Source organism: Eumetopias jubatus, unplaced genomic scaffold, assembly GCF_037043125.1.
Source record: "Eumetopias jubatus isolate StellerSeaLion01/CBP00866 unplaced genomic scaffold, mEumJub1_p1.0 scaffold_7, whole genome shotgun sequence".
NCBI classification, from domain to species: Eukaryota; Metazoa; Chordata; class Mammalia; order Carnivora; family Otariidae; genus Eumetopias; species Eumetopias jubatus.
In genome coordinates this window covers 107,366,812-107,391,821 of record NW_028274813.1, presented here as the reverse complement: position 1 = coordinate 107,391,821, position 25,010 = coordinate 107,366,812, and the positions used below count along the sequence as shown (strand labels likewise).

General features: G+C 41.2%; 1 protein-coding gene across 5 annotated transcripts in view; it reads right to left on the bottom strand.

The window, feature by feature from the left end:
* Nucleotides 1-24,768, bottom strand: part of MAP2K5 (mitogen-activated protein kinase kinase 5) — a 252,618-nt gene extending 227,850 nt beyond the window's left edge. For 2 of the 5 annotated variants that reach the window (XM_028100050.2, XM_028100053.2), the window contains exons 1-3: nt 24,016-24,767; nt 17,783-17,831; nt 3,760-3,827 (exon numbers count right to left, since the gene is read on the bottom strand). In XM_028100050.2, the coding sequence (XP_027955851.1) occupies nt 3,760-3,827; nt 17,783-17,831; nt 24,016-24,150 (252 nt within the window). In that variant the 5' untranslated portion in view covers nt 24,151-24,767. Of the gene's footprint in view, nt 1-3,759; nt 3,828-17,782; nt 17,832-24,015 lie in introns of all 5 variants that reach the window. The other 3 variants (XM_028100052.2, XM_028100054.2, XM_028100051.2) reach the window with 2 other exon arrangements.
* Between the last annotated feature and the right edge of the window lie 242 nt (nt 24,769-25,010).

Below are 25,010 nucleotides of genomic sequence, written 5' to 3'. Positions count from 1 at the left end.
CTGCAAGTTCCAACTCAGACGTTGCATATTTTCTTCTTAATTTTATGCAGAGATCCAGGCTGCTTATTCATTTAACCTTTGTAATCAATGGAAAAGAATGATTAAGGGATTTCCAGTAAAAGTGTCTCTAGTTTTGCTTTCCCCATATGGATTCTAAAGAAATAATAAGGTGACTGCAAATTTATTAAATTTGACATGAGAAACTAAGTTGCTTTTTACAGTAAATACAGGGTTACCTGTCAGTATCTTGGTATCTCAGTATCTTCCCCACCCCACCACCCAGATCCTGGATTCAAAAAGTTTTCAGTCAAAATGAACCTAAAAAATAAAGACCATGCAGCTTGTTCATAATAGATCAGCAACTAAAGGCTATCAACCAAAATCTATGTGAGATTAGGTCCAAATGGTTCTCTTCACGGCAAAACTGGAACACAGAGGAATTTTAATCATAAGAACCAAGACAGATCAGGGGTGCCTGGGTAGCTCAACTGGTTAAGCATCTGCCTTCGGCTCAGGTCATGATCTCAGGGTCCAGGGATCGAGCCCCGCTTGGCGGGGGCCTCCCTGCTTAGTGGGGAACCTGCTTCTTCTCCTCCCTTTGCCCCTCCCCCCAACCCCGCTCATGCTCTCTCTCAAACAAAATAAAATAAAGTTTTTTAAAAAAGAGCCAAGACAGATCAAAATGACAGCCAACCAATTTTATGTGTGCTTTTTGAGGAAGAGATTCCCCTACTCTTTACTTTCTAAATGTTTATTCAGAGCCTGACTCTACATAAACAATGGGTATATGATGGTAGGGCTATCTCAACAGATAAGAGGAAAAAGAAATCCATTTAGGCTTTAAATGACTTAAAGCTTGTTATCTCTCTCCGAGATACTTTCATTTAAAAAGATTTTGCTCAGAGAGATACTTTCATTTAAAAAGATTTTGCTCAAACATTCAGAATCAGAAAAGTGGAATGTTAAGTTAGAAATTCTTGGGGATTTCAGGTTCCCATCTATAAATATTTAAGTGAATTAATGAGAAAGCCTGGACCTGATCAGACCACAATGTATAGACCACTGCCAATTCATAAAAAAGGCTTCACCATCCACTGCAAATTGGTAAAAGAGTATCAATTCACTATGTGGTACACCTGAAACTAATTATGTCGACTGTACTTCAACTTTTTAAAATGAGGGAGGAAAAGAATGTAGTGAGTTTTACTTACATAAAACTAACTTTACTCACTTTATTTTTTTAAATTTTTAAGTAGTTTTCACCCCCAACGTGGGGCTCAAACCCACTACCCTGAGATCAAGAGTCGCACACTCCACTGACCGAGAGCCAGCCAGGTAGGTACTCTTAAATCTACTCACTCTAATGGTCACCTTTCCTTCTGAGATTATGTACAGCCCATCATTTTTAATCTTTAAATGACTCTCACTGTTTTTCTTTGTTAGTAAAATAATGGTTAACAGTAGGTAATTTTTATTATTTATTTTATTAACGTGTTTATTTGGCAAAATAAAATGTTACAATGCCTATGTCCTCCAATCTAAAAGTGAAAATTGATTAATGCATGAAAGCCACATATTTGAGGATCAATGAGCTAGAAGATTTCTTTTCAGACTAAAAAGTGGTCCTATCGAAATCTCAGAAACTTCTAAGTTTAAAGACAATTATGTAACTCTTAATATATTTTCCTACAACACAAAAGTAAACACTGCATTTGAGAAAATAAACATATATCATAGGGAATATATACTACAGATGTCTCAACTGAGGTATTACATACACACAAATCATCCAGAATGTACTAATGGGTGATGACATAGACAAGTCCCCATACTAATGTGCAAGGAGGTGGATGGGAGAGAAACAGCATAAAACACCTTTTATAGCACCGGCTATCACACCAGGACAGGCTGAACTTCAACTCCACGCTCATGTTCACGCTAGCCCTAAGACCTCAGGCATATCTCTTAGCCATGGCTTCCACATCTAAAACATTGGGATGATAAAATCCACCTCACCGAGTCATTATTAAAACCACAGAAAATTAAATACCTTTCGCATCTAGTATATATATAGTAGGCACTTAGAAACGGGAATGATTATTATCACTATGACATGCATTAACATTTTTCAAAAAGCATAATTTGTCAGAACTTCCCAAAAGCACGTTTTTGAAAGCACACCTTTATGTGTGGCTATGTCAGAGACATAATAAAAGTACAGTGATGTCAGTAATGTACTCTCTGCAGTGGAGGTATGTTGAAAAACTAGAATCCATCTGTGTGCGTGTGTGTGTATGTGTGTGTGTGTGTGTGTGTTTTCTAAAAATAAGCATGTCACACTCCCAGGAGAGTTAGGCAATCTATCAATACTAGTGCTAGACCTTTCAGGAGACAATCCTCCTCTGCCTTTCAAGGTACTGATGAGCCCTGCTCTAAATTCTCAGTGCACAAAGACTCTCAAATAAGTTAATGGGAAGTCAATGGGAAATTGACTTTTCCTACTCTTGTGCTGGTCTGAATGCAACGCTCTGTTAATCATGCCATCTTTCTTGTTCTCCTTCCTCCTACCCTAAATTAAAACTATTGGCGGAAACCCTTACAGATATTTCACAGTTTTCATTACAATGAAACAATATCCTGGTTGAAGCTGAGGTCCATCAGAAACTTACTGATGTTGTGTTGGCTACGAATGGCGACTCAGACCAGCAAGCGCCCTGAGTCCATCATTTCCACCATCATACCACTTTGCATTTGTATAGAACTTTTAACTTCTCAAAGGGCTTTCACATCTATTATCCCATTGATCATTACAATGACCCTGTGCAGTAGAAAGGACGAGTATTATTATCCACAATGGACAGATGAGGCAGCCATAGCACAGAAAGGTTAAGTGATCTGCCTAAGGCCAGCAAGCCAGAGGAGAGCTGAGTCAGAGACCTGAGTCCAGGGCTCTCTCTCTACCCAGACCCTAGAAAAGGTTTTGTAAACAGATTACAAACTCGGGTAAAAGAAAATAAAATGAACAAGAGGAAATAAAACTCAATGAGAGGAACAGCACAAATCAGGGCTCAGGGAAGTTACCCCGCTTCATCATAGTTGGATTTGTCAGGCTGAGTACTAAAATTTTAGATAGGTACCCCTTTGTCTTATCTTGCTTATCTACTTCAGTCCCGGATAAACGGCTAAGGCAAATTTCCACTGAAATTTGAAACACAAAAGAAAAGTCATTTCAGGATATATTCAAATCACTCTGAAACAGTAACCCTGTAGTTCATTTCAGGGTGGAAAAAAAGGGGGTGGTTTGTGCATAAAATAACCGAGAGTACATTTTAAAATCGTGTATCCATACTAAGCCTGCAGCTACATTATAACTATAGTCTGTTTGGAAGGGTGAAAGAGATCTCCAGTTGAAAGTAGATTTTGAAAAATTTTTTAGAGCCCAGGGGTTCATTTTTAATGAGCCGTTACTTTAAGTACTGCATAAAAAATACAGGAAATTGATAGTCCATTTAGTCTGCACCATACCTAATGCAAAAGTCATTAAGATGCATTATTCTTAATGTTCACGATATGATCAGTAAGTGTCTTTTGAAAAGAACGCCCTTAACTTTAACATAAGGAAATTCTTGAAATCCTTATGCATCCTACAGAAGAATGTTATGGTAGCTGTGATTTATTTTTATATCTTCACCATGCCGAGAAACAGTGCCCACGATTACATTAATACATTACAATAGTCCTCATTTGTGATAGACTTACATAGGACAGCATGGCCTTCATTTCTTCATCACTCCTCACTGTAATTCGGTCACCATCTTCATCTTCATCTGTTTCAAAGGCAACATAGTGCGAGTGGTAAGATTTGCAGTTTTTAAATGCACAAAAACCACGTCAGCTGGGAACATAACACAACTTCTTTTCAAAACTTGAGAGCCAAATCTTCACACCATATTTTTGAGGATGTCAAGGTTATCGGTTTGTTGTTTTATTGGGGTTTTTGTTGTTCAGAATATGAATAGTCCCGATAAAGAGCCAAAAATTTCAGGGACAACTGAAAATTAAAATACTGCTTATGTCAAGCCTGACATGTATCTAGGTTAATGTGTCACTGGAGTGTGAAGAAACAGGTTTGGTGTGAAGAACATTAAACACTGAAGGAGGCCAGTCTTGTTCTACCATTAGTACTTTCCTTCTTTCCCACGCAGCACCCTATGCCTTATTTGTCAGTCTTCCTCTCTCCCAGACAAGCTATCATGTCATAGTGCCATGATCAAAATGGCTCACATGTATTGAACATGACTACACACAAAGTACCATGATACATGCTTCATATACCATACCTCCTTAAGAACCACACAACGATCCTATGATGTGGACAGTGTGACTTGATTATTACTATTCCCTTTTCCCCGAAGAAGAATAGGGAGCCTATATAAGGTTAACTTACAAAGCAACTTTAACACAGTTATCCCCATAACCCATTCTATCTGGTAGCTCGCTTGCTCTTTCTGAACAGTTTCATTTCTATTGGGTAGTCTGACTATAATAAGCTTCATATGGCTATTCACGTGATTTTGAAAAAATGTGATAGTCTTAAAACTGGAGGATAATTAGACTTTACAAAATACACAACCAGAATGTGTACATTTGAGTAAGTGTATCATCAAAGCGGCCACATCCAGAAACTTATTTCCATGATATTTCTCCTGTTCAAAATAGTTTTGAAATACCTCTTTGAAAACTGCTTTAAGATCTCAAAGATAGACAGCATGTAAATATCAGATCTCATTTTTTTGAAAGATTTTTTTTTTTTTTGAAGTAAACTACACCCAAAGTGGGGCTTGAACTCCCAATGCTGAGATCAAGAGTCACATGTTTTACCAACGGAGCCAGCCAGACACTCCTATCAGATCTCATTTTTAACCCAAAATGGAACTGCCTGCCTGGTCACTCACCTACACTATCTGCCAGGCAGGACTCAGAATGACTTTTGTTTATTTCTAAATATTTAGTTAGCTATTTCATCCCTCTAAAAATAAAGATCTGCCAACAAAACAGCCTATGTGATAGATTCTAAATATATGGCTGAAAGAAAAATGCCAAAAACATTTTGAGCAATAGTAGGGTTGTTGGAAGAAGTACACAGCCTCCCAGGGGACAACTTGGAAGGGGCAGGCTCTCTCTCAATTTGGATGCCTCAGCTCTGATGCACTTGTTAAACAATCAGTGTTGTTATTTATTTATTTATTTATTTGGGGGGGTCACTCTTGAGTATCTAATTGCTGATTTGATCAGATGCAGAGAACCTGATTCCAGGCCTGGAGAAACAGACAAATCTCAGGTCATGAAGAGAATAAGCTTACATGACATGCTCTGGGGACTCTTACTGAAAATACAGGGGGAGTTCAGTCCAGCTCATGGATCTTTGCCCACTACACCCCAGCGGCCCTCCCTCCCATCCAGCTGCAGTTCTGAAGATGTCCCCCAGCTCAGTTGCCAGGCCATGGAAACCCTAGGAGGGAGCTTGTATTCTCTCCTAATTAGCCCATTTCAGAGCAAAATGCTACTTTCTCTCCCAGCAGCCAATAGCAATCTATCTGACAGCATGATAGAAACCAACAGTTGAGCCAGCCCAGCTCAGTGACCAAACCAACTGCTCTCACTGGGGTTTCTCTCCAAAGCATTTGTTCCTGGATCCTGGATCGTGGTTCACTCCCGAAGAGTTCCCGAATTCAATGCAAATCAGTATCATCAAGTCACACTATTTAAATATCTACATAAATAAGAGCTGTCCAGAGTCACTACTGTACTATTCTACTAAGAGCTGCCTGTTCTCAGTATACAAGGCACATAGTAGTCACTTTCAGTAACACAAAGACAGCAGAGGCCTAAGAATATTACATATATAAGGGACTATATAGGAATCTAGCTCGCTCTTTCTTTCTTTCTTAGGTGTAGACACTATAAAGTCAAATTGGAGAAGAAAAAGAAATGCCATTCTAGTTTTGGAAACAAAAGGAAGTCTCTACATAAGCTCTAGAAACCAGTATTTTCGAGGTTAAGTCAAAAAATTTTCTTACCAATGCAGGAAACAAAGGGGAAAAAACAGATACAATATAAAGAGCTATAATGTTACATACTAGCACACATGAAAACACTTTACGTTTTTATTTTAAAAGCAAGTCAAATTCTCTGTTTAGATGTGGGCTACAATGATTTGTTCTTGATGAAGTCCTGAACTTGGTAAAATTTCCAGCCTGAATAAAGTAGCTTTTTATAACTCTCACTTCTATACCAGAACTAGCTACAGAGACAGTGGCTACAAAGGAATTGTTTATGTTCAAATTTCAATATACACAAGATCTCAATAAGGTATCATTCACATGGGATGAGGAAGTGTTTGGAGTTTAATAAAACAGGTGAAAACCCTTTTTAGAATTTGTGAAGAGAGGGCACAGATTCCAGAAAAATCATTTAAACCGTAGTCTCTCTCAATCAGGAACAACACAACAGTAAGAAGAGTTCTCTAAGCTCTCAAAGCCAGAGCTTGAACCTTTAAGGTTTCTTAAAACAGAAGATTTGGAATTCCATGAAATCTCTGAGGGATTATTTCAGGAAAAAAACAAAAACAAAACAAAACACCTGTGACAGAAGTCAGCTACCAGAATAATTTCTTGTCTAGCAGTTCCATGAAAAGCAGTTATTAAACACTATAAGGACACTTGGCTTTAAGTGGACAGAAAACTGAGTCCAAAAGGCCCGAATAGCCAACCTAGTGGTAAAGTGCTGACGCTGTTCCTTAAGGGGTCTGACTCCAAGAGAAAGATTTCGGTTAAGTTGAAGGAGGCATTCTAATAAAGCCTGGGGATAAAATCAGACTTACATGACACAGTGATTAATGTTCTTATGGATTACTAAGAGACTCCATTTTATGTAGGTATTGGTTTTCTTTACAAATTGCTCTTTGGGGGACTGATAGACTCTTTGCTATTTGTGATGAGTAGTTTTAATGAAGACTCCTGTTCTTGTCAAAGAGGAGACTGAGTTGGAAAAGTAATCACACCTATGAGAAGACTGATGATTCTGGCCAAAACACAAAAGCCAAGCTATCTATCCCTGTGATGGCAGTCAAACCATTTGCCTTGACACTTAAGTGAGAATACACTTCTCTGTAAAGACAATAAATTCCAAAGACATCCAGATGGCCAACAGACACATGAAAAGATGCTCACCATCACTCATCATCAGGGAAATGCAAATCAAAACCACGATCTGCTATCACCTCACACCTGTCAGAAGGGCTATCATCAATAAGAGAAGAGATAACAAATGTTGGCGAGGATGTGGAGAAAAGGGAAACCTCGTGCACTGTTGGTGGAATGTAAACTGGCACAGCCACTGTGGAAAATAGTATGGAGGTTCCTCAAAAATTAAAAAAAGAACTATCATGTGATCTAGCAATTATATTTCTGGGCATCTATCCAAAGGAAACCAAATCACTCTCTCAAAGAGATATGTGAACCTCCATGTTCACTGCAGCATTATTCACAATAGCCAAGATACTACTTACGTGTCTACCAACAGATGAATGGCTAAAGATGTGGTATACACATACATACAGTGGAATATTATTCGGCCACGAAAAAGAAACACATCTGCCATTTGCAACAACCTGGATGAACCCTGAGGAGGGCATTATACTAAGTAAAGTAAGTTAGAGAAAGACAAATACTGTATAATACCACTTATATGGGAAATTTAAAAAGGCCAAACTTAGGGGCAACTGGGTGATGCAGTTGGTTAAGCATCTGACTCTTGGTTTTGGCTAAGGTTGTGATCTCAGAGTCGAGAGATCAGGCCCTGCATTAGGCTCTGCGCTCAACGCGCAGAATCTGCTCAGGACTCTCTCCCTCTCCATCTGTCTCCCCCACTCCCCAAAATAAATAAATAAATAAATAAATCTTAAAAAAGAAAAGACTAAACTTAGGGAAACAGAGAGTTTGACTATCAGGGGCTGGGGTGGGGGAAAATAGGGAGCTTTTGCGGAAGGGTATAATTTTCTAGTTCCAAGGTCTGGGGATCTAATGTACAGCATGGTGATTATAACTAATAACACTGTAACATACTTTTTTAAAGATTTATTTATCTATCTTAGAGAGAGAGAGAGAGCACCCACGCATGCATGCATGCACAGGAGGGCAGAGAGTGGGGGAGAGAGTCTTAAGCAGACTCTGTGCTGAACACAGAGCTCGACACAGGGGCTCAATCCCATGACCCTGAGATCAAGACCTGAGCTGAAACCAAGATCTGACATTTAGAGGACGACCTGAGCTGAAACAAAGATATGACATTTAAAGGACTGTGCCACTCAGGAGCCCCAACACTGTAACATATATCTGAATGTTGCTGAAAGTAAATCTTAAATGTTTTGACCACAAAAAAAGAAATGGTAATTATATAACAGGATAGAGGTGTTAGCTAATGCTATGGTGGAAATCAGTTTGGAATACACAATTGTATAAAATCAGCAGACTGTACACCTTAAATTTACACAATGTTATATGTCAATTATATATCAAAAAAGCTGTAAAAAACGACTTAAAATAAAGACAATGAGGGGCATCTGGGTGGCTCAGTTGGCTGAGCATCCAGCGGTTGGTTTCGGCTCAGGTCATGATCTCAGGGTCGTGGGATCAAGCCTCAAGTCAGGTTCCATGCTCAGTGGATAGTCTGCTTGAGATTCTCTCCCTCTCCCTCTGCCCCTTCCCCTACTCACAGGTGCTTTCCCTCTCTCTCTCTCTCTCAAATAAATAAATTGATAAATAATCTTTAAAATAAAGACAATGAATTGACAGGTATTAGAAGTATTGAAGGATAAAGTAGAAAGACATACCAAGCAATTTAGTGTAACAGTAATTTAAAATACTTCTCTGTTAAAAGCTGGATACACAGAGCCAGTCTGGCCGATTCTGGCTATTTGCCTATCAAATTGGTTTAGCTATAAAATGAACACTAAATGGAACTGTAAATCATTAAAAACTTACTAAAGTGGCACAAAGAGTTTCAAGGTTATAAATATGTTGTTGAAGAACGCTAGAAAATAGTGGTACTAAGTAAAGAGAAGTAGAAAAAATAATTTGAACTTTTGTCTTATACATAGAGGTTCTTTACCATCTGACCAAAAAAGCATTACTAGATATGACCAAGGGGGGGGGGGCAGTGCATGAGATAGATCTGATACACTGGTTCACAATGAGAATTCCAGACTTCTCTAGTTGCCTGGAGCATAGTAATATGATTTTCCAGCACATTAGGGAAGCAAAAGTAGAACCAGAAAGTCTATGTACTGGCTGGATTTTGTTAATGTCACTTAAAATGGAGGAAAAAATCCTAGCAAGATACCAAATAGAGTGCAGCAGATGGTAAACAAATATTATGAAGCAATCTTTACAAAATCTGCAGTGTGTCACAAATATACAAAATGGCAGAGTTTGGGAAAAGAGAATCATAACAGGCCATATGTTGTTAGCAATTTTATTTGAAGCAACATGCAATCCGAAAGAGAAACCAAGAGGAGGAACATAAAGGCCCAATAGAGGAGAGGCAGCCTCAGGTAAGGGGCGGTCAGAATGGCAAGCACAGTGCCTATCAAGGTAAACAGCAGTCAACCAGCAGACGCCAGGGAGCTCTCAGCCAAACAGCACCCACTGCAGCAACAGGGCTCAAGTGGGCTTTCGAGAGAAACAGTCTAGCTTCTACAAGAGCAACAGAAAGTTAAGGCAATATATTATATGTCATTTGTCACGTTCCTTCAGTGCCAGGTGAGTCAATTAGAACTATAGCAAAGGCTTTTTCCCAAGACAAGAGGAAAGAAATGCAAACACAACTGTAGAGGACTGTAGAAAGACATTCAACAAGAAATTATCCAGAAAGGCTGTCAAGTTTATAGAGCCCTTCTTAGGTATGACAGCTAAGATCTGGAAAGGACTAGCAGTCCCAGTTTCTATGGCCAAATCTTCTCGGCCATGAATTTTAATTGTGCTCCATGCCCCTGCCTCCTGATTCCTTCTTCACTTCTTTGCTCCCTTCCTCTCTCCAACAAATATGAAAATGCCCACTATAAAAGCCTTGCCCCCTTGGAGCTTACACTCTAGTTGAGATAGACTGAAGGGGATGAGGTGGTGGGCTGCACAGGTATCTGGGGAAAGGTGTTCCAGGCAGAAGGAACAGCTAATGCAAAGGCCTTGAAGTAGAATACCTGGCATGTTCAAGACACTGAAAGAAAGGCAGAGTAGCTACCACAGCATGAGCGGTGGGAGAGAAAGAGAAGAGTTCAGAGAAGCAGCTCTGTTGCAGAGTTGGGGGCGGATGAGAAAAATGCTGGACCTTGTAGGACATTTTAAGGACTTGGCTCTTACTCCTGAGTAAGATGGAAACCACTGGAGGGTGCTGAGTGTTGTGATCTCACTTCTAAAGGATCGCTTTGGCTGCTATGTGCAGAACAGGCTGCGTGGAAGCAAAAGCAGAAACAGGGAGACCAGTTAGGAGACCACCGTCATAGACCAGGTGAGAGGTGATGGTGGCCTAAACCAAGCTGAGATTCTGAGCAGTCATTATATGCTGGATATATTTTAAAGCCAGAGCTAATGGGATTTTCTGATGGATGAGATATAGAAGGCTTGTCCTTCATTCCTTCAACTATCCATGTGTTCCAGAAATATATTGAGTGTCTACTATGTGCCAGGTACTATGATAGGGTTTCTAGAGACTCAAGAATGAGCAGTATTGTCTAGTGCCCTCAAGGAACAACTAGCCTGGTTCTTGAATAAAGGACTTGAACTTCTTAATTCGCATGCAAAATAACAAGACTACTAATAAGCAACTATTCTCGTAAGACTAAAAAGGATCTGGACTTTGTGCATGGATGATACTGCAAACCAAAATTTTAATAAATTAAAACTCTCTTTAATAGTCTCAAATTCTAGGATGCATAATTAACTCTTACCTGTTAAATAACTTTCAGACTGTGTACTATTGTGAGATACAACTTTTCATTAACCCACCTAGTTTTACTTAGAAGCAACCACTTATCTTTTACACACACTACAGTTTAAGAAAATGAAATTTCATTTTTTTCCAAATAATTTATGATTTCCAAATATTTTATAATTTAGACTTTTCTCCAAAGCAAAAAGGGGTTCTCACCCACCTATTCTTTTTTTTTTAAGATTTTTTATTTATTTATTTGACAGAGAGAGACAGTGAGAGAGGGAACATAAGCAGGGGGAGTGGAAGAGAGAGAAGCAGGCTTCCTGCAGAGCAGGGAGCCCGATGCGGGGCTCAATCCCAGGACCCTGAGATCATGACCTGAGCCGAAGGCAGACGCTTAACCAACTGAGCCACCCAGGTGCCCCTCTCACCCAGCTATTCTTAAGGACACTGTCTTTGCTGTTTGGACATGAAGGGTATCTTTTACAGGTATTTCTCCAGTAATCAGCTATATTGATTTTCTATGCTGTAAGAATTTACGACTTATGGGTGCCTGGGTGGCTCAGTCGGTTAAGCGTCTGCCTTCAGCTCAGGTCATGATCCCAGGGTCCTGGGATCGAGCCCCACACCGGGCTCTTTGCTCAGCGGGGAGCCTGCTTCTCCTTCTCCCTCTGCCTGCCACTCCCCCTGCTAGTGCCCTCTCTCTCTCTAATAAATAAAATCTTAAAAAAAAAAAAAGAAAGAATTTACGACTTATATAATTTGTAATTTTGCTTTAAATGGTCATATTATACCAAATTTAAAATGATGAACTGAGGGCACCTGGCTGGCTCAATTGGTAGAATGTGTGACTCTTGATCTTGGGGTTATGAATTCGAGCCCCATGCTGGGTGTAAAGATTACTTAAAAATAAAATCTTTAAAAAAAAATGATGAGCTGGTTTTAAAATTTCCACCCAAAATAATCTTCCAGAAGTTCGTAAAACAACTGAAATGAGAAGCGTAAAATGATCATCGTTGAAGAAAAACATAAGTAAAATAAAGATTTATCCTACAACCCTATCTTATGAACCAAAACTCAGAGGCACAACTCGACAAGTGTGAAGATACTTATGAAGGCTACAGACCAAGATATGGGAAGTCAGAGTGCCATGGGAAAGTGAGACCACGTGGTATTTACAGGTATAAGTCAGCACTTGTCTACATAGACTTACAGTGCATCTTTCAAGTCGCCAGTAAAAACTTACCACCCAGTGCCTCCAGCCCAACAGTCACTCTGCAGCAGTCACCTGTCTAGACACAATCCAGGAAGAAGCGTACATGTGACAGATATGCACAGGAAACTCATTAGTGGGCACAGCTGATTTGTGTCGCCTCGTGTGTTGGTGTACTCATTAATCTGTTAATGAAACTGTGGAAATCAGCAGGGGTCTCTGGGCCTATGTGAATGTCAAGCTCCTACAGCACATGTAGGGCCCACACATGCAAACATACAGGCCTTTTTACGGTAATGAATTTAGCTTCATCTCAGGAGTGTTCTCACATCTGGGGAAAGACAAATTATTCAGTAACTGGTACAGAGTCAGCTGTCTATGTGCTTGAAAAATAAAGTTGGATTCCCCACCTGACTCCTCCTTTCACCAAAACAGACTGAGATGGTACAAATATTTAAAATCTTCTGACATTTGTAATAAATATAGGCTCTTTTCAGAAAAAACCCCCCACACTAATACACACATGAACGTACGTATTTATATACATACCTAACGTGTGTGTGCTTAACTCTATTAAAGTAGAGCAAGAAAGAATATGGATGAATGCTTTTACAGTGTCTGGAATGTGGAAGACCTTCCTAAGAATGACATAAATCCAGAGGTCACAAGGGCAATATGATAAATCTGACCATGTAAAAACTTCACCTTCTCCATGGGAAAAAAAAAAAAAAGAAGAGGGAAAAAGACCAAAGCAAGCTGAAAGGAAAGCAGTAAACCAGACAAAAATAGCTCTAACATATAAGACAAAGCCCCAATTTTCTTAATATTGGAAAGCCCTTAAATCAATTTGAAACCTACAACTTAAAAGGAAAATGGGCAAAGGTGACAAAATGGTTCACAGAAATTAAATACAAATAACCAAAATACACGTGAAAAGATACTCGAGCTCATTTATAATTGATATCAAATAAAACAATAACATAGTAACCTCTTCCACCTTTCAAACTGACATTGACTAGGAAGTTTGCTAATAAAAAAAAATACCCAGAGTTGGTGAGGGTAGAGAGAAATGGGCATTCTCAAACATTGTTGGTGGGAGTATAAATCGGTTCCACCCTTTAGAGAGCAACATGGTAATAGCTATTAAAATGTAAAATAGGGGTACTCTTTGTCTCAGTAGTTCCAACTCCTGGGAATTTATCCTACAAATATGTTTCCACAATGTGGAAAGATATATGGCGATGCCGTTGACTGCAGCATTTTTTCTAATCCTAAAAAACTGCTAACAACTTAAGATCGGTCGGTCTATCAATAGGTTAAATATATTAAGCCATGGCCATAAAATGAGGTATAATGTAGTCATCCGAAGGACTGAAGTTGACTTGTGCATGCTGATGTTGGAAAGAGGTCCAAATATACTATAAGTGGAGGTGGAGGCAGGGGAAATTAGTTGCAGTATAGTATATATTACATACAGAGAAAACTTCCGTAAGGATACAGAAGAAACTGTTAAATAGTGAACTGGGGAAATGGGGACTTTTAGTTTTCCTTTCAATTTTATGCTACTTAAATTCTTTTTTAAAATCATCTATACCTTCTTAATTAAACAAGATATCAAACACTAGATACTGGAAAGTATTGTTATCTGCACTCAAATTATAAGGGGAAAAGGAGTAACATGAAAAAGGTCTAGGGCCATCAGTCCAAGAGGTGAATTCAGCATAAATGCGCCTGCCTCCCCTCATCCAGCCTAACTCCCCTCGGAAACATTATTCCCAGGAACAGAAACCGGAAAGAACAGAGTCACTGTAGACCCTCTGCCCTCTCAGGACAGAGGGCTTAGTCAAGTGTGGGAATTTGAATTTGGAGCCTGACTGGTCCACCACCAGCCAGTTTTTATCCCGTGCCTGGACAACAGCACAAATAATCCAAAAAAGCAAATGATTTACTTGGCTTTAGGTCACATTAATTTTAAAATTCTCATCTGAATATGGACACACAACATTCCATTTTATTCAGCAAGGATGTTCCCACAAGGCACTGAGCTAAGTACTAAGAAGAGAAGAAGAATGAAATAAAACAAGGTACCTGTCATTAAGTCATTCAAAATCTAGTGAGGAAGGGAAACACACACACAGCTCATCAGAAGACAGGCCCAACACTCTAGCAAAGGTGTGGAGAGAGATTAACCCCATCTTGGGGGGGGGGTGTCAGAGGCCTCAGCCAATAGACCGCACTTCTCAGAACTGCAGAACCTATACCATTACCTTTCCCCTCCTCTCCACTTATCAACTCATTTCCTTGATAAATTTGACAATACCCTTTCTCTTGTTGCTTAATTCATATTACTAAATACAATACCATTTGTTTTGCTAAAGAAATCAACTCGTTATGTATACTCTTCAATATTAAATATATTACCATAAATACACCTTTGTTCAAAGTTTTATTTAACTGGGAGTTGTTTCATCATAGCTATACACGACTGAAATAGCTCAAAAATGTCAGCAAATTAGCTTACAAACTACACCTTTCCAAATATTTCCTCTACATAGATTCCATTTATTAGTTCAGATCTTTGGGTCAGAACACAAAGTCATCCTAGGACAATCATGAAAAAAGCCAAGCTAGGATTTTAATCTAAGCTAAAGAAACAAAGACTGTTACTATTTTGTCTATGTTTTGGGGTTTTGTTTTTGGTTTTGGTTTTGGTTTTGCTTAGAATTGGTCAAGACACAGATGGGTATAGAGCTGCTACCCTCTTCTCAGTAAAGAAGGAACAACATCTCTGAGAACTTAAACCATGACATCTAAACATTTTTTCTCTTAGTGTTAGATATACTTTTCAGTATTAAATATATTACCATAAATATTTCTTTGATTAAAGTGTTATTTATTCAAGAGCTGTTCCATAAGTCACGAAAACCATACTTAACAAACTTCGTAGGCTTTTAACATACTCGGTTATAAAGAGTGCATGTTTCACATTCAAAAACAACTATGTTTATTTTTTTTTTAAGATTTTATTTATTTATTTGACAGAGAGAGAGACAGCAAGAGAGGGAACACAAGCAGGGGGAGTGGGAGAGGGAGAAGCAGACCTCCCGCTGAGCAGGGAGCCCGATGCGGGGCTCGAGCCCAGGACCCTGGGATCATGACCTGAGCCGAAGGCAGACGCTTAACCAACTGAGCCACCCAGGCGCCCCAAAAACAACTGTGTTTAAATCTGGTTCCACCACATTGATGACTTTGGTAATCATTTCCTGTTCCTGAGCCTCAGTTTCCCAAAGGTATAATTTTCCTACCTCACAGAGTTTTTGTAAGGATCAGCAACAATCTAGGTAAATCATCGAGTCCACTGACAGGCAAAGAGCAAGCCATCAATAAATGACAGCTAGAATAACTGATGTTATTACTATGAACCCTAACTATGGAAGCCAGTGGGGCACAGGTATATCAAGCCACTTTGTGGGACCCAGAGGGCAAGAAGTACGACGTATAAAGTAAGCTTCTTTTCTGCTACAGTTATGAACAATCAGAACAAGTGACTTCAAGAATGATTACAACTTGCAGAACAAGTGTCAAAAGTGGCTGAGAATGTATACATGCTCTGGAGTCTACATGAGGAAGTCCACTTCACCACTCACTAGACTCTGAGCAAGCTGCTCAGAGGAGATATCCTTTCCTCAACTAAAATGGAGCTAATAACCATAAAAGACACTAAATCATAGGAAACAGACTGAGGGTTGCTGGAGGGGAGGGGGTCACTGGGTCATGGGCATTAAGGAGGGCACGTGACAGAATGAGCCCTGGGTGTTATCTACAACTGATGAATCACTGACCTCTACCTCTGAAACTAAGAAGACACTATATGTTAATTAATTGAGTTAAATAAAATTTAATTTAATTTTAAAAAATAAAAACAAAAACAAAACAATCCTTTGAAGTACTTCACGGGGATCTTGCAAAGGTTAAATTAAATGAGATAACCATGGAATGTTCTCAGCACAGCACCTGGCAACAATGACAGATGTTTACTATCGGCCTGTCCATGAAACCCTTGGTGCCACCAGAGACTTCCCAAAAAGGGTCTGAAGAGCTTGCAACACTAATATGTACTTCAGATACATGTACCATTTTTCAATAGTACATAGACTCCAGTGTGGTTAATAAAATACTAATTATTTTAAGAGTTCTATGCAAGTGACTTTTAAATACATGGAATGATTGTCGAAAATATTCAAATAATGAGAAAGAGAGAAAGGAAAAAGTGTGCTCATTTAGCCAACCATTCCCCATTCTAACCGTGAAGTCCACTTTCCAGGGGGAACCACTGTAAGGCACTGTGGTGGGCACTCGTCACATCCTTGTCTCTCAGTATAGACACAAAGCAGGGAGGCACAGGGATTAGCTATTTTACAAAACGGGGTCATACCATACACTATTTGTTTATTCAACAATATATCATGGAAATCTTCCCATGCCGATGCATAAAATCCTAACCCATTCTTTTTAGCTGCTGTTCAATTGGCTGCTGCTTCAGATAATGGATAACTTATGAATCCACTATCCTAGGCATTTAGCTTTCCTCTAATTTTCTCCTATTAAAAATAATTCCACAATGAATATTTTGTTTGAAGGGCATTCAACACATGGGCAGGTATCTCTGTTGAACAGCTTCCTAGATGTGAAGCTGCTGAATCAAAGGTTTTGCACATTTTATATTTTGGTTAATAGGTATTATCAAATTGTCCTCCAAAGAGAACATAAATAAAAGAGAGGACACTGTACTCACTGTCATTAACCATCTGCTTAAAAACCAAGAACAACAAATAAACTATAATGTGGAGAAATCGTACATTTTCTCAGCGAAAAATGGCCCTCACCTTCAAAAGAAAAGACAGGAACCACAGCTAAAAATCCCACTCTATCCTTCTCAACACCAGAGCCCCTTTCTATGAACTAAACCCTCATCTTAACATTCCTAAACCCTAACATGCCCTGCAATGACCTGGCTCATCTCAAAACTGGTTTTCTAGTCCATCCTGCCCCTCCCAATGCCCAAGCCAACTGCAGGGCGGCGGGGGGGGGCCGGGGGAGAAGGTAAGGAGGAAGGTCTCAAGACCTGAAGGGCTACTGTCATCATGTACCAGCCACACCAAGCCCCACTAAAACAGAATTATTCCATGCAATGCTCACTTAAAAGTTCTACTCTGTTACTGTTTTAAAGCAGCAATGGATTACAATCTCTTAATCAATAATCACTGGCCTACAGGTAGTTTACAGGTTTCATTTTGTCCCACAATATTATTACAGTGAGGAGCAAGAGCAGATAAAGGTCATGTTGGTAATTAAAGCTATATTATAGAAATATGCACACCCAAGATATGATTAAATAAGAAAATATTACTCAGTTCAGTATCATCATTAAACTTGCATTAATTTATAAATATTTAAATGTACCATATGATGATCATAAATAATCTGTTTTTGTCAGTTTCTAAAGTAATGCAACCCATAAACCCTTTGAAAAATTACTGCAGAAAGGAATAGTCAAGAAAGTATACAAGCCAGACTTACATTCAAACGCTGTGGTTGTTGCTTCAGGCAGAACCTGGCCTATCACATCCTAAACAAAGAAAGAATAAAGAAACACAATTAGCAATTTCTTTATTGCTAACATGTGGCAAATCCTAGAGGAAATATGAGAACCTGAAAAAGATTTTTGAAATGTTGGCATAAACTATAAAAACATTAGCTCATAATCACACTTAGCCCAGCAATGTAAGCCCGGAGTTTAAATCTCTATTTGGGGACTGGGGTGGGGGGGAGGGTTCTTTACCAAATCTAGTCTGTATTAATACCATAATCTTTCACTCTTGATTCAACAGCGTATACACACTGTTTGTGTATTTAAAAAACACACACAGTTTGTTCTATGGAAGGCTGTGGAATATACTACCAATAGAAAGGTGTTTAGGAGTCAGACTAGGCTGGGTTTGAATCTCAGCTCTCTACTTACTAGCTGTGTGACTGCAAACAAATTACTTAACCTCTCTGAGCCTCTATTTGATTATCCTCCAATATGGGTCTAGTAATATTCACAGAGATAATGCAATTAAATAATAAACAGAAGTTAGCCTAGCACATTGTAGACAACAAATGTAGTTTCTGATATGTAACTAGCAACATCTCGCCTTGTATTCATAGTGCAGAGTTAAAAAAAAAACAAGTTTCCATGATATATTATTCCAATGATGATATTAACCTATAGCACTACATTTGATACAATTTTTATCAACCTTTACTGGAAAACATACATTTAGTGACACCGGAACAGAGTTAATCTAGCCTATGAAAGATTTTTGTCTAAGGTATATAATCTGATATCCATGTTTAAATGAACCCATAAGGTTGCAATCTTGAAAATCAGTCTACAGAGACAGCTTAGTTAGAGAGGCATGGAACATCTTCAAGAAATAGCCAGTTCTGGGAAAAGTGACCCTCCATTACGTCCAGCTTAACCCAAATGGTCTGCAAACCTCACTGTTCTCTCGGGGACCTCTGCCACAACGTTCCTCCTGGGCTCTGCCAGGAACTGGCACCAGGCAGCCGGCTGATAAAGCGGCTTGCAGTAGTTCTCAGCAGGGAGCCCAAAGCCCTTCCAAGCGGGGCACTTAGCAGAGTGGCGGCTGCAACTTCCTTCCAAAGGCAGTTCTTTAGAAGCTTTTGCTGCAGTGGAAATTTGCATAATAGCCTTGCCTCTACAGTGCCTTTTTTTTTCCTGAAAAATAAATCTGTGCAAATAAAATTGATCAAAGAGAGCTATTTGAGGCAGCCCTCGCTCATTAGAGTCAAAGGAGGTGATTTTTTCCTTCTGATTCTTGTCTTAGCAAATGAGACATCAACTCTGAGGAAGTATTTCTGAAAAATTTTAGTGTTAAAGAAATTCTACACACTTACAGGCAGAAAGTATTTATTGCCAGGTAAATGGAAACTGTAGAGCGAGTATGGAATATACTATGCAGGCAACTAGTGTAAAGCCTGACTATGTGGACTAGGGCCGAACTGCTAAGGCTGGACCTTGGCTCTGCCATTCAGTAGCTGAGTGACTGAGTCTCTCTGCGCCTCAGTTTCCTTCTGTGTAAAATGAGATCGAAACTGTACCTACCTCATAGGACTAAATGAGTTCATATTTGTAAAGTGCGTAGAAGAGTGTCTAGCATGTGGTAAGCGCCACATGAGTGTCTGTTAAATAAAACAAGTCACTGATGACTGGAACGTCACAAAGCTTACCTCACAATGAAACCCTAAATTTCAGCACCCAAGGATCGGTGGATGGTCATTCATTCACCTACATCATCCTTCCATAGCATTTACTGAGGACCTTTTCTAGCTGGGTGTGTAGTTAAAAATAAGCCGGGGGACTCCACCCCCAACCCTCCAAGTTGAGGTTACCTCTGGTTACTTCAAGGGAGCTCTGACCACCTCAATCTTGAGATGTGAACTCTATAGTAATCGCAACCTAATTTAGGATCCTTCCTATTTATGAATAGCAGAACCCATCAAGCAGCAAATTTCTAATAACTAGCTGAAAACCTTGCTTGGCAGCAATGGCATCCTTTGCACATCAACATAATCAAGGAGCCACATAGGTTTTACACCTAATGTGGGGAAAAGGAGAAAGAAAAAGCAAACTCGCTTGAGAGAATCATGAGAACCATGTGAACACAACCAACTACCTTATTTTGTTAAAGCAAATAAAGTGGGGCTTATCATAATGCCAAAGGGCTAAAAAGCTTCAAAATTAGTTAATACCTACTGGTTATTTCTAAGCAGGGCACATTTAATAATTTTATGTATATTTTCCAGTTATATTTTAAGCGACTTATTCCCCCCCAAAAAACACCTGTCTTAATTCTCAACATAACATTTACCTAAAGAAGGTTTCAAAAGAAAAATTAAATTTAAATATCTTAATGGTGATCATTTCTTGATCCTTTTCTTCTCTGTGCTTTTAATAAATCCATCAACTATATGGTGGGCCAAAAGTATAATTAAGCATCTCAACAGGCCAGGAGCATAAAGATCACAAAGCGGTAGGCTATAGAAGAATAAGATTTAGAAAGATGCTAGTCTGGTCACAGAGATAAAGACAAACCTAAAAGAGTAACAAAATAGAGCACTTATAGTATTATAAGAGCCAAACAAAAGACATAAATAGCAAATAAGTATTTGCTAACTCAGGAGGCAGGAAAAAATCAAAGGCTCCGTTTAGACAAAAATTTCAAAGATGAGGGGAAATCTGAGCTGGGACTTGGGAGACAGGATTGAAATAGCAAGAAGAATAAGAGGAACATTCTCTCCTCCTACTGACTAGTTGAGATCTCCTGCACAATCTTCCCAAAACTGGGGGCTGTGGTCTACAAGGAACAGAACACAGAAAATAAAGCTGAAAAGCAGATCACCAAATGTCTCTGCCCTTGGAGACCAGCCAGTCTCTAATTATTCAGATGCAGGACAAAGACCCAGAGAGGCCGAGTGACTTCTCAAGGGTTTCCCAGCCATTTGATGGAGCTGTGACAAGAGCCCTCAACCACAACCCCACATCCAAAACATGCTCAGGTACAGATGACTCAGTGACAACAAACTGCTTCTGGCTTCTGTTTCTGGTGTGGTCCAAAATGAGCTGTGTGGCTTTAGCATTTTCCCCCTCTGGGGTTATGCTCCCTCATTTGAAAACTGGGGTGAAGTGATATTAGATGAAGGGGATGCTTCCAGATTTCATTGGGCTTTAAATTTTAAGGCTCTAAGCCAAAGACGCTGATGTATCTGTGGTTTTTTGCCAATTTCTTGAGGAAAAGATGAGGTGACCCTAGAGAAGAGATCATAGATGTCCACCAGGATTTGGGCATGCAGTTCATAGAGCCTGCTATTAGGAGCATAAGAGATAGCACAGCACCCATTGCTAAGAGCCCTTCATCAGGCCTTCCTGACAAAGCATGCTCCACCTGGGCTTACCTGTGCATGTGCATGTGAGAAGACACATGGCACTCTGAGTTCTAGATGGTGGGACCATTTGTGCAAAGTTTACTTTAAGGCCAGTCAGCCTGGAGCCAAGGAACCACTGAGAGATGCTTGAGAAGCAGAAGACCCAGCCAGGCCTTGTCCCTTATGTTATAACAACAATACTTATAAAGCACTTACTACATTCCAGATTGTTCTAAGTGCTTTATGTATATCAACTCCAGTAGTCCTCATACTCTATCAGGTGGGCACTATTTTTATCTCCCACCCTCCACTTTTTTTTTTTTTTTTTACAGATAGAGAACTAAGACACAGAAGACACTTGCCCAAAGTGAGTCTGGTAAGGCTTGCAATTTAAACCCAGGGAGTCTGGCCCAGAGTTTGTGTTTTTAAACATTGCACCATTCTATTTTTTTTTTTAAGAGTTTATTTATTTATTTGAGAGAGACAGAGTGAGAGAGAGCATGAGCAGGGGCAGGGGAGAGGGAAAAGCAGGCTCCCCACTGAGCAGGGAACCCAATGTGGGGCTCAATCTCAGGACCCTGGGATCATGACCTGAGCCGAAGGCAAACGCTTAACTGACTGAGCCACCCAGGTGCCCCTGCACCATTCTATTTTAAATAATACCTTCTGTTATTTCAAATGAGCAAAGTGAAAGAAAGCTCACATCTTTCTCATCACAGGCATGACCCCACTTAATCTTTGCAAGTCTTGAAAACAGGTACAGTCCCTATTTTACAAGTAAGGAAACTAAGGCTAAAAGAGGCAGAGTGACTTGCCTAGTTAGTGGGACTGCTTGCAATTAAACCCATGTTTCTAGATTCAAAACCCAGTAGCCTGGTCCACAAAACCATAATTGCATGCATCTTCTTTGAAGCTCCCTTTGAAATATTTGAACAAATATTTTGGGGGGCACCTGGGTGGCTCAGTCATTAGGCATCTGCCTTCGGCTCAGGTCGTGGTCCCAGGGTCCTGGGATCGAGCCCCGCATCGGGCTCCCTGCTCAGCAGGAAGCCTGCTTTTCCCTCTCCCACTTCCCCTGCTTGTGTTCCCTCTCTCGCTGTGTCTCTTTCTGTCAAATAAATAAATAAAATCTTAAAAAAAAAAAAAAAATTCGGGATGCTATGGAGCTCCAGAAACAGAGGGGAGACAGAAAAGTCCATCTCCTCCAGAAGTTTACCATTTTAGTGGAAGAGACAGACAGACAAAACTGTGACAAAACCTGTGACCTTTGCTGGAGCAAAGCTGTGGGAACACAAAGGATGGGCACATAACCAAGATTAAGGTAGAGGAAAAGTGAAGCTGGGCTCTGAACGGCAGGTAGGAGTTGGCCAGCTGAAGAAAGGGGCTGAGTGGAGACAGCCTGGAAGAACTCAAGGTTAGTTCTATGTACCTGGAGCACATGGTGCTCCCAGGGGTGTGGTGAGAGATGGAGCTGGTGCCAGGTAAGCACAAGCCAATCCACGTGGGCCTAGAGGACCGTGCTAAAAAGTTTGGGCCTTGTCATGAGGAAGGAAATCTGTATGTATGTGAATGTGTGAACTCCATATGCAAAGGGAAGGGCAACATTTGGTGTACAAGATTGGAAGCTGCTGGCTCACTCCAGCTTCAGGACTCCTGGCCCAGACACCTGAAAATCTCTTATGTTCTGCGTGGTCAGTAAAATCCAGAATGGTCAGTAAAATCCAGAATTCAAAATGTAGGTACAGGAATCAAATTTTGATTGAGTCACCTAGGACTACCAAAAAAAAAATCACATCAGAGATCTCCCTCCTCCCAAGAATCTCTGCTCCACCCCATCTTATCTTGTAGGTAAGATGCACCATAGATTTGGCACCTGCAACATGCTTCTGGGTATGTCAGTTCTGCTTTTCATACCTCAATCATTCAATATATAAAATGGGCACAATGCACTCTGGCTATCTCAAATGTGTGCTAAAAGATGAGAAGTGGCAGTGCAGCTGTGGGAAAAAATTACTAAGTAAGGAAATCTGAGTTCTGGTACTGACTCGCCCACTCAGGAGCAACACAGTTTTGGAAAAGCCATTCCGCCTCACTGCTCCTCAGTAACTATCTCAAAAAAGGTAAGAGGTCCCAACAGGCCACCGCCAAGGTTACACTCTGCTCTCACATCCCATGACTTTATTTGAAATATGTTCTGAGTATCCTGAGAGTAATGACACAGCATTGATTCCAAGATGTACCCTTTCCCTCAACGCTAGCATCTCCGAAATTGGGCTACTTTTGTATAATGTGCAGCAGGTCACAGTTTAACGGGCAGTATTTTTTCTTTCTGAGTGGTACATAAAATAGTGTCTTAAAAAAATGACACCTTAGGTTTGATGAAACATGGCAAATTCAAGCTGCCTAGTTTCCCTTTCTCCAGGAGTCAACAAGTTCAGGGAACTCGGTAGAAAGGCATGGCTGGAATCTGGCCAGGGACATTCTGAGAAACACTTGAGGAAGAAACTTCTAGACTCAGCTTTTTGCATCCAGCTGGTTGCTTCTGTGTGTACGTCCCAGTCCAGGCTGTGAGCTCCTTGAGGGCAGGGGTTCAATCTGATTCATCTCTATTTCCCCAGGGCCCTGCACAATTGCCAGATTTCAGTACATGCAATTAATCAATGCCGTCGCTGAAGCAATAAAACTGCCCTCACAGGAGGCCAGCAATGGCCACCGCCACTAGCTCGGGCCACCAGGCTCAGATTCAGTGGATAAGGCGCTGACTACCCCACAAATCCCTGAGCCCTCCTCAATGGGATTTGAAGACTGAGATCACCACTCACCAGCACATCCCTGAAGAGTAACTGCGGCCCGGAGTGCACTGTCCAGTCCACCGCGCCACTATTTGGAATCTTGATACGAATCACCAGCACCTGGCTCTCCATGGCATGGAAGGGGCCAAGGGCCAGCCACAGCATTACAGGTTACAGGGACTCACATCCTGGGGTAGGAGGTACCCACTGGATCCTGGTTAAGAGAGGGCTCCAAGAGGTGACAAGGGGACCGAGGAGAGGAGGCTGGGGGGGTGGGCAGTAAAGAGAGGAAGGGTGGTCTGGAAGGAGCCCGCAGGCACGGAGCCAGACCCAGGCTGTATGGGGTCGGGGCTGCCTCCCTGTGAGCGTGGACGGGGCAGGAAGAAGGGGCCGGTAGGAACTAGCGGAGGTCAGAGGTTCTGGAGTTGGAAAACTGGGCGAAAGGGGATCGTGAAGCTCTCAGCCGTCTGCGTGGGTGTGAAGAGACGACCCCGTTTTAGGGAGGCAGAGCGGCAGGTGTCCACTCCTCCTTAGTGGAGAGTGGAGGGTCCCCGACTGGACGGGACTCAGTCGGGGGCTGTTTGGAAGGAGCCCCGGGGCCCCCAGACCACGCGAAAGCTGAGGAGGGCCTTCCGCGAGAGGGTCGGGGAGCCAGTCGTGCTCCCCACCCCGAGTGAGAGGGCGCGGCGCGCACGGGCTCAACCCCAGCCGCCCCAGGCCGAACGTTCCGGCTGCGGCGGCAGCGGCGGCGGCAGGAGGAGGAGGAAGGCGCGGCGAGGGCACTATTACTCCGGAACCAAAACGCACGGCACCGGAACCCCGGGAGCCGGCGAGAGGGACCCGCCTCCCACGGCGCCATGTTGGAAGAGGGCAGCTCCCGTCGGGCCCCGCCCCCGCGGCGGGGCGGGCGGGACCCGGGGAGTGCGCTCAGAGTGTGGGGACCCGCAGGAGGGCCGGCGGGGCTTGCCCAGTCGGGATAACTCCGACGCCCTGTGGCCGCCCGCGGCGACTGAGTGACGGTCCTT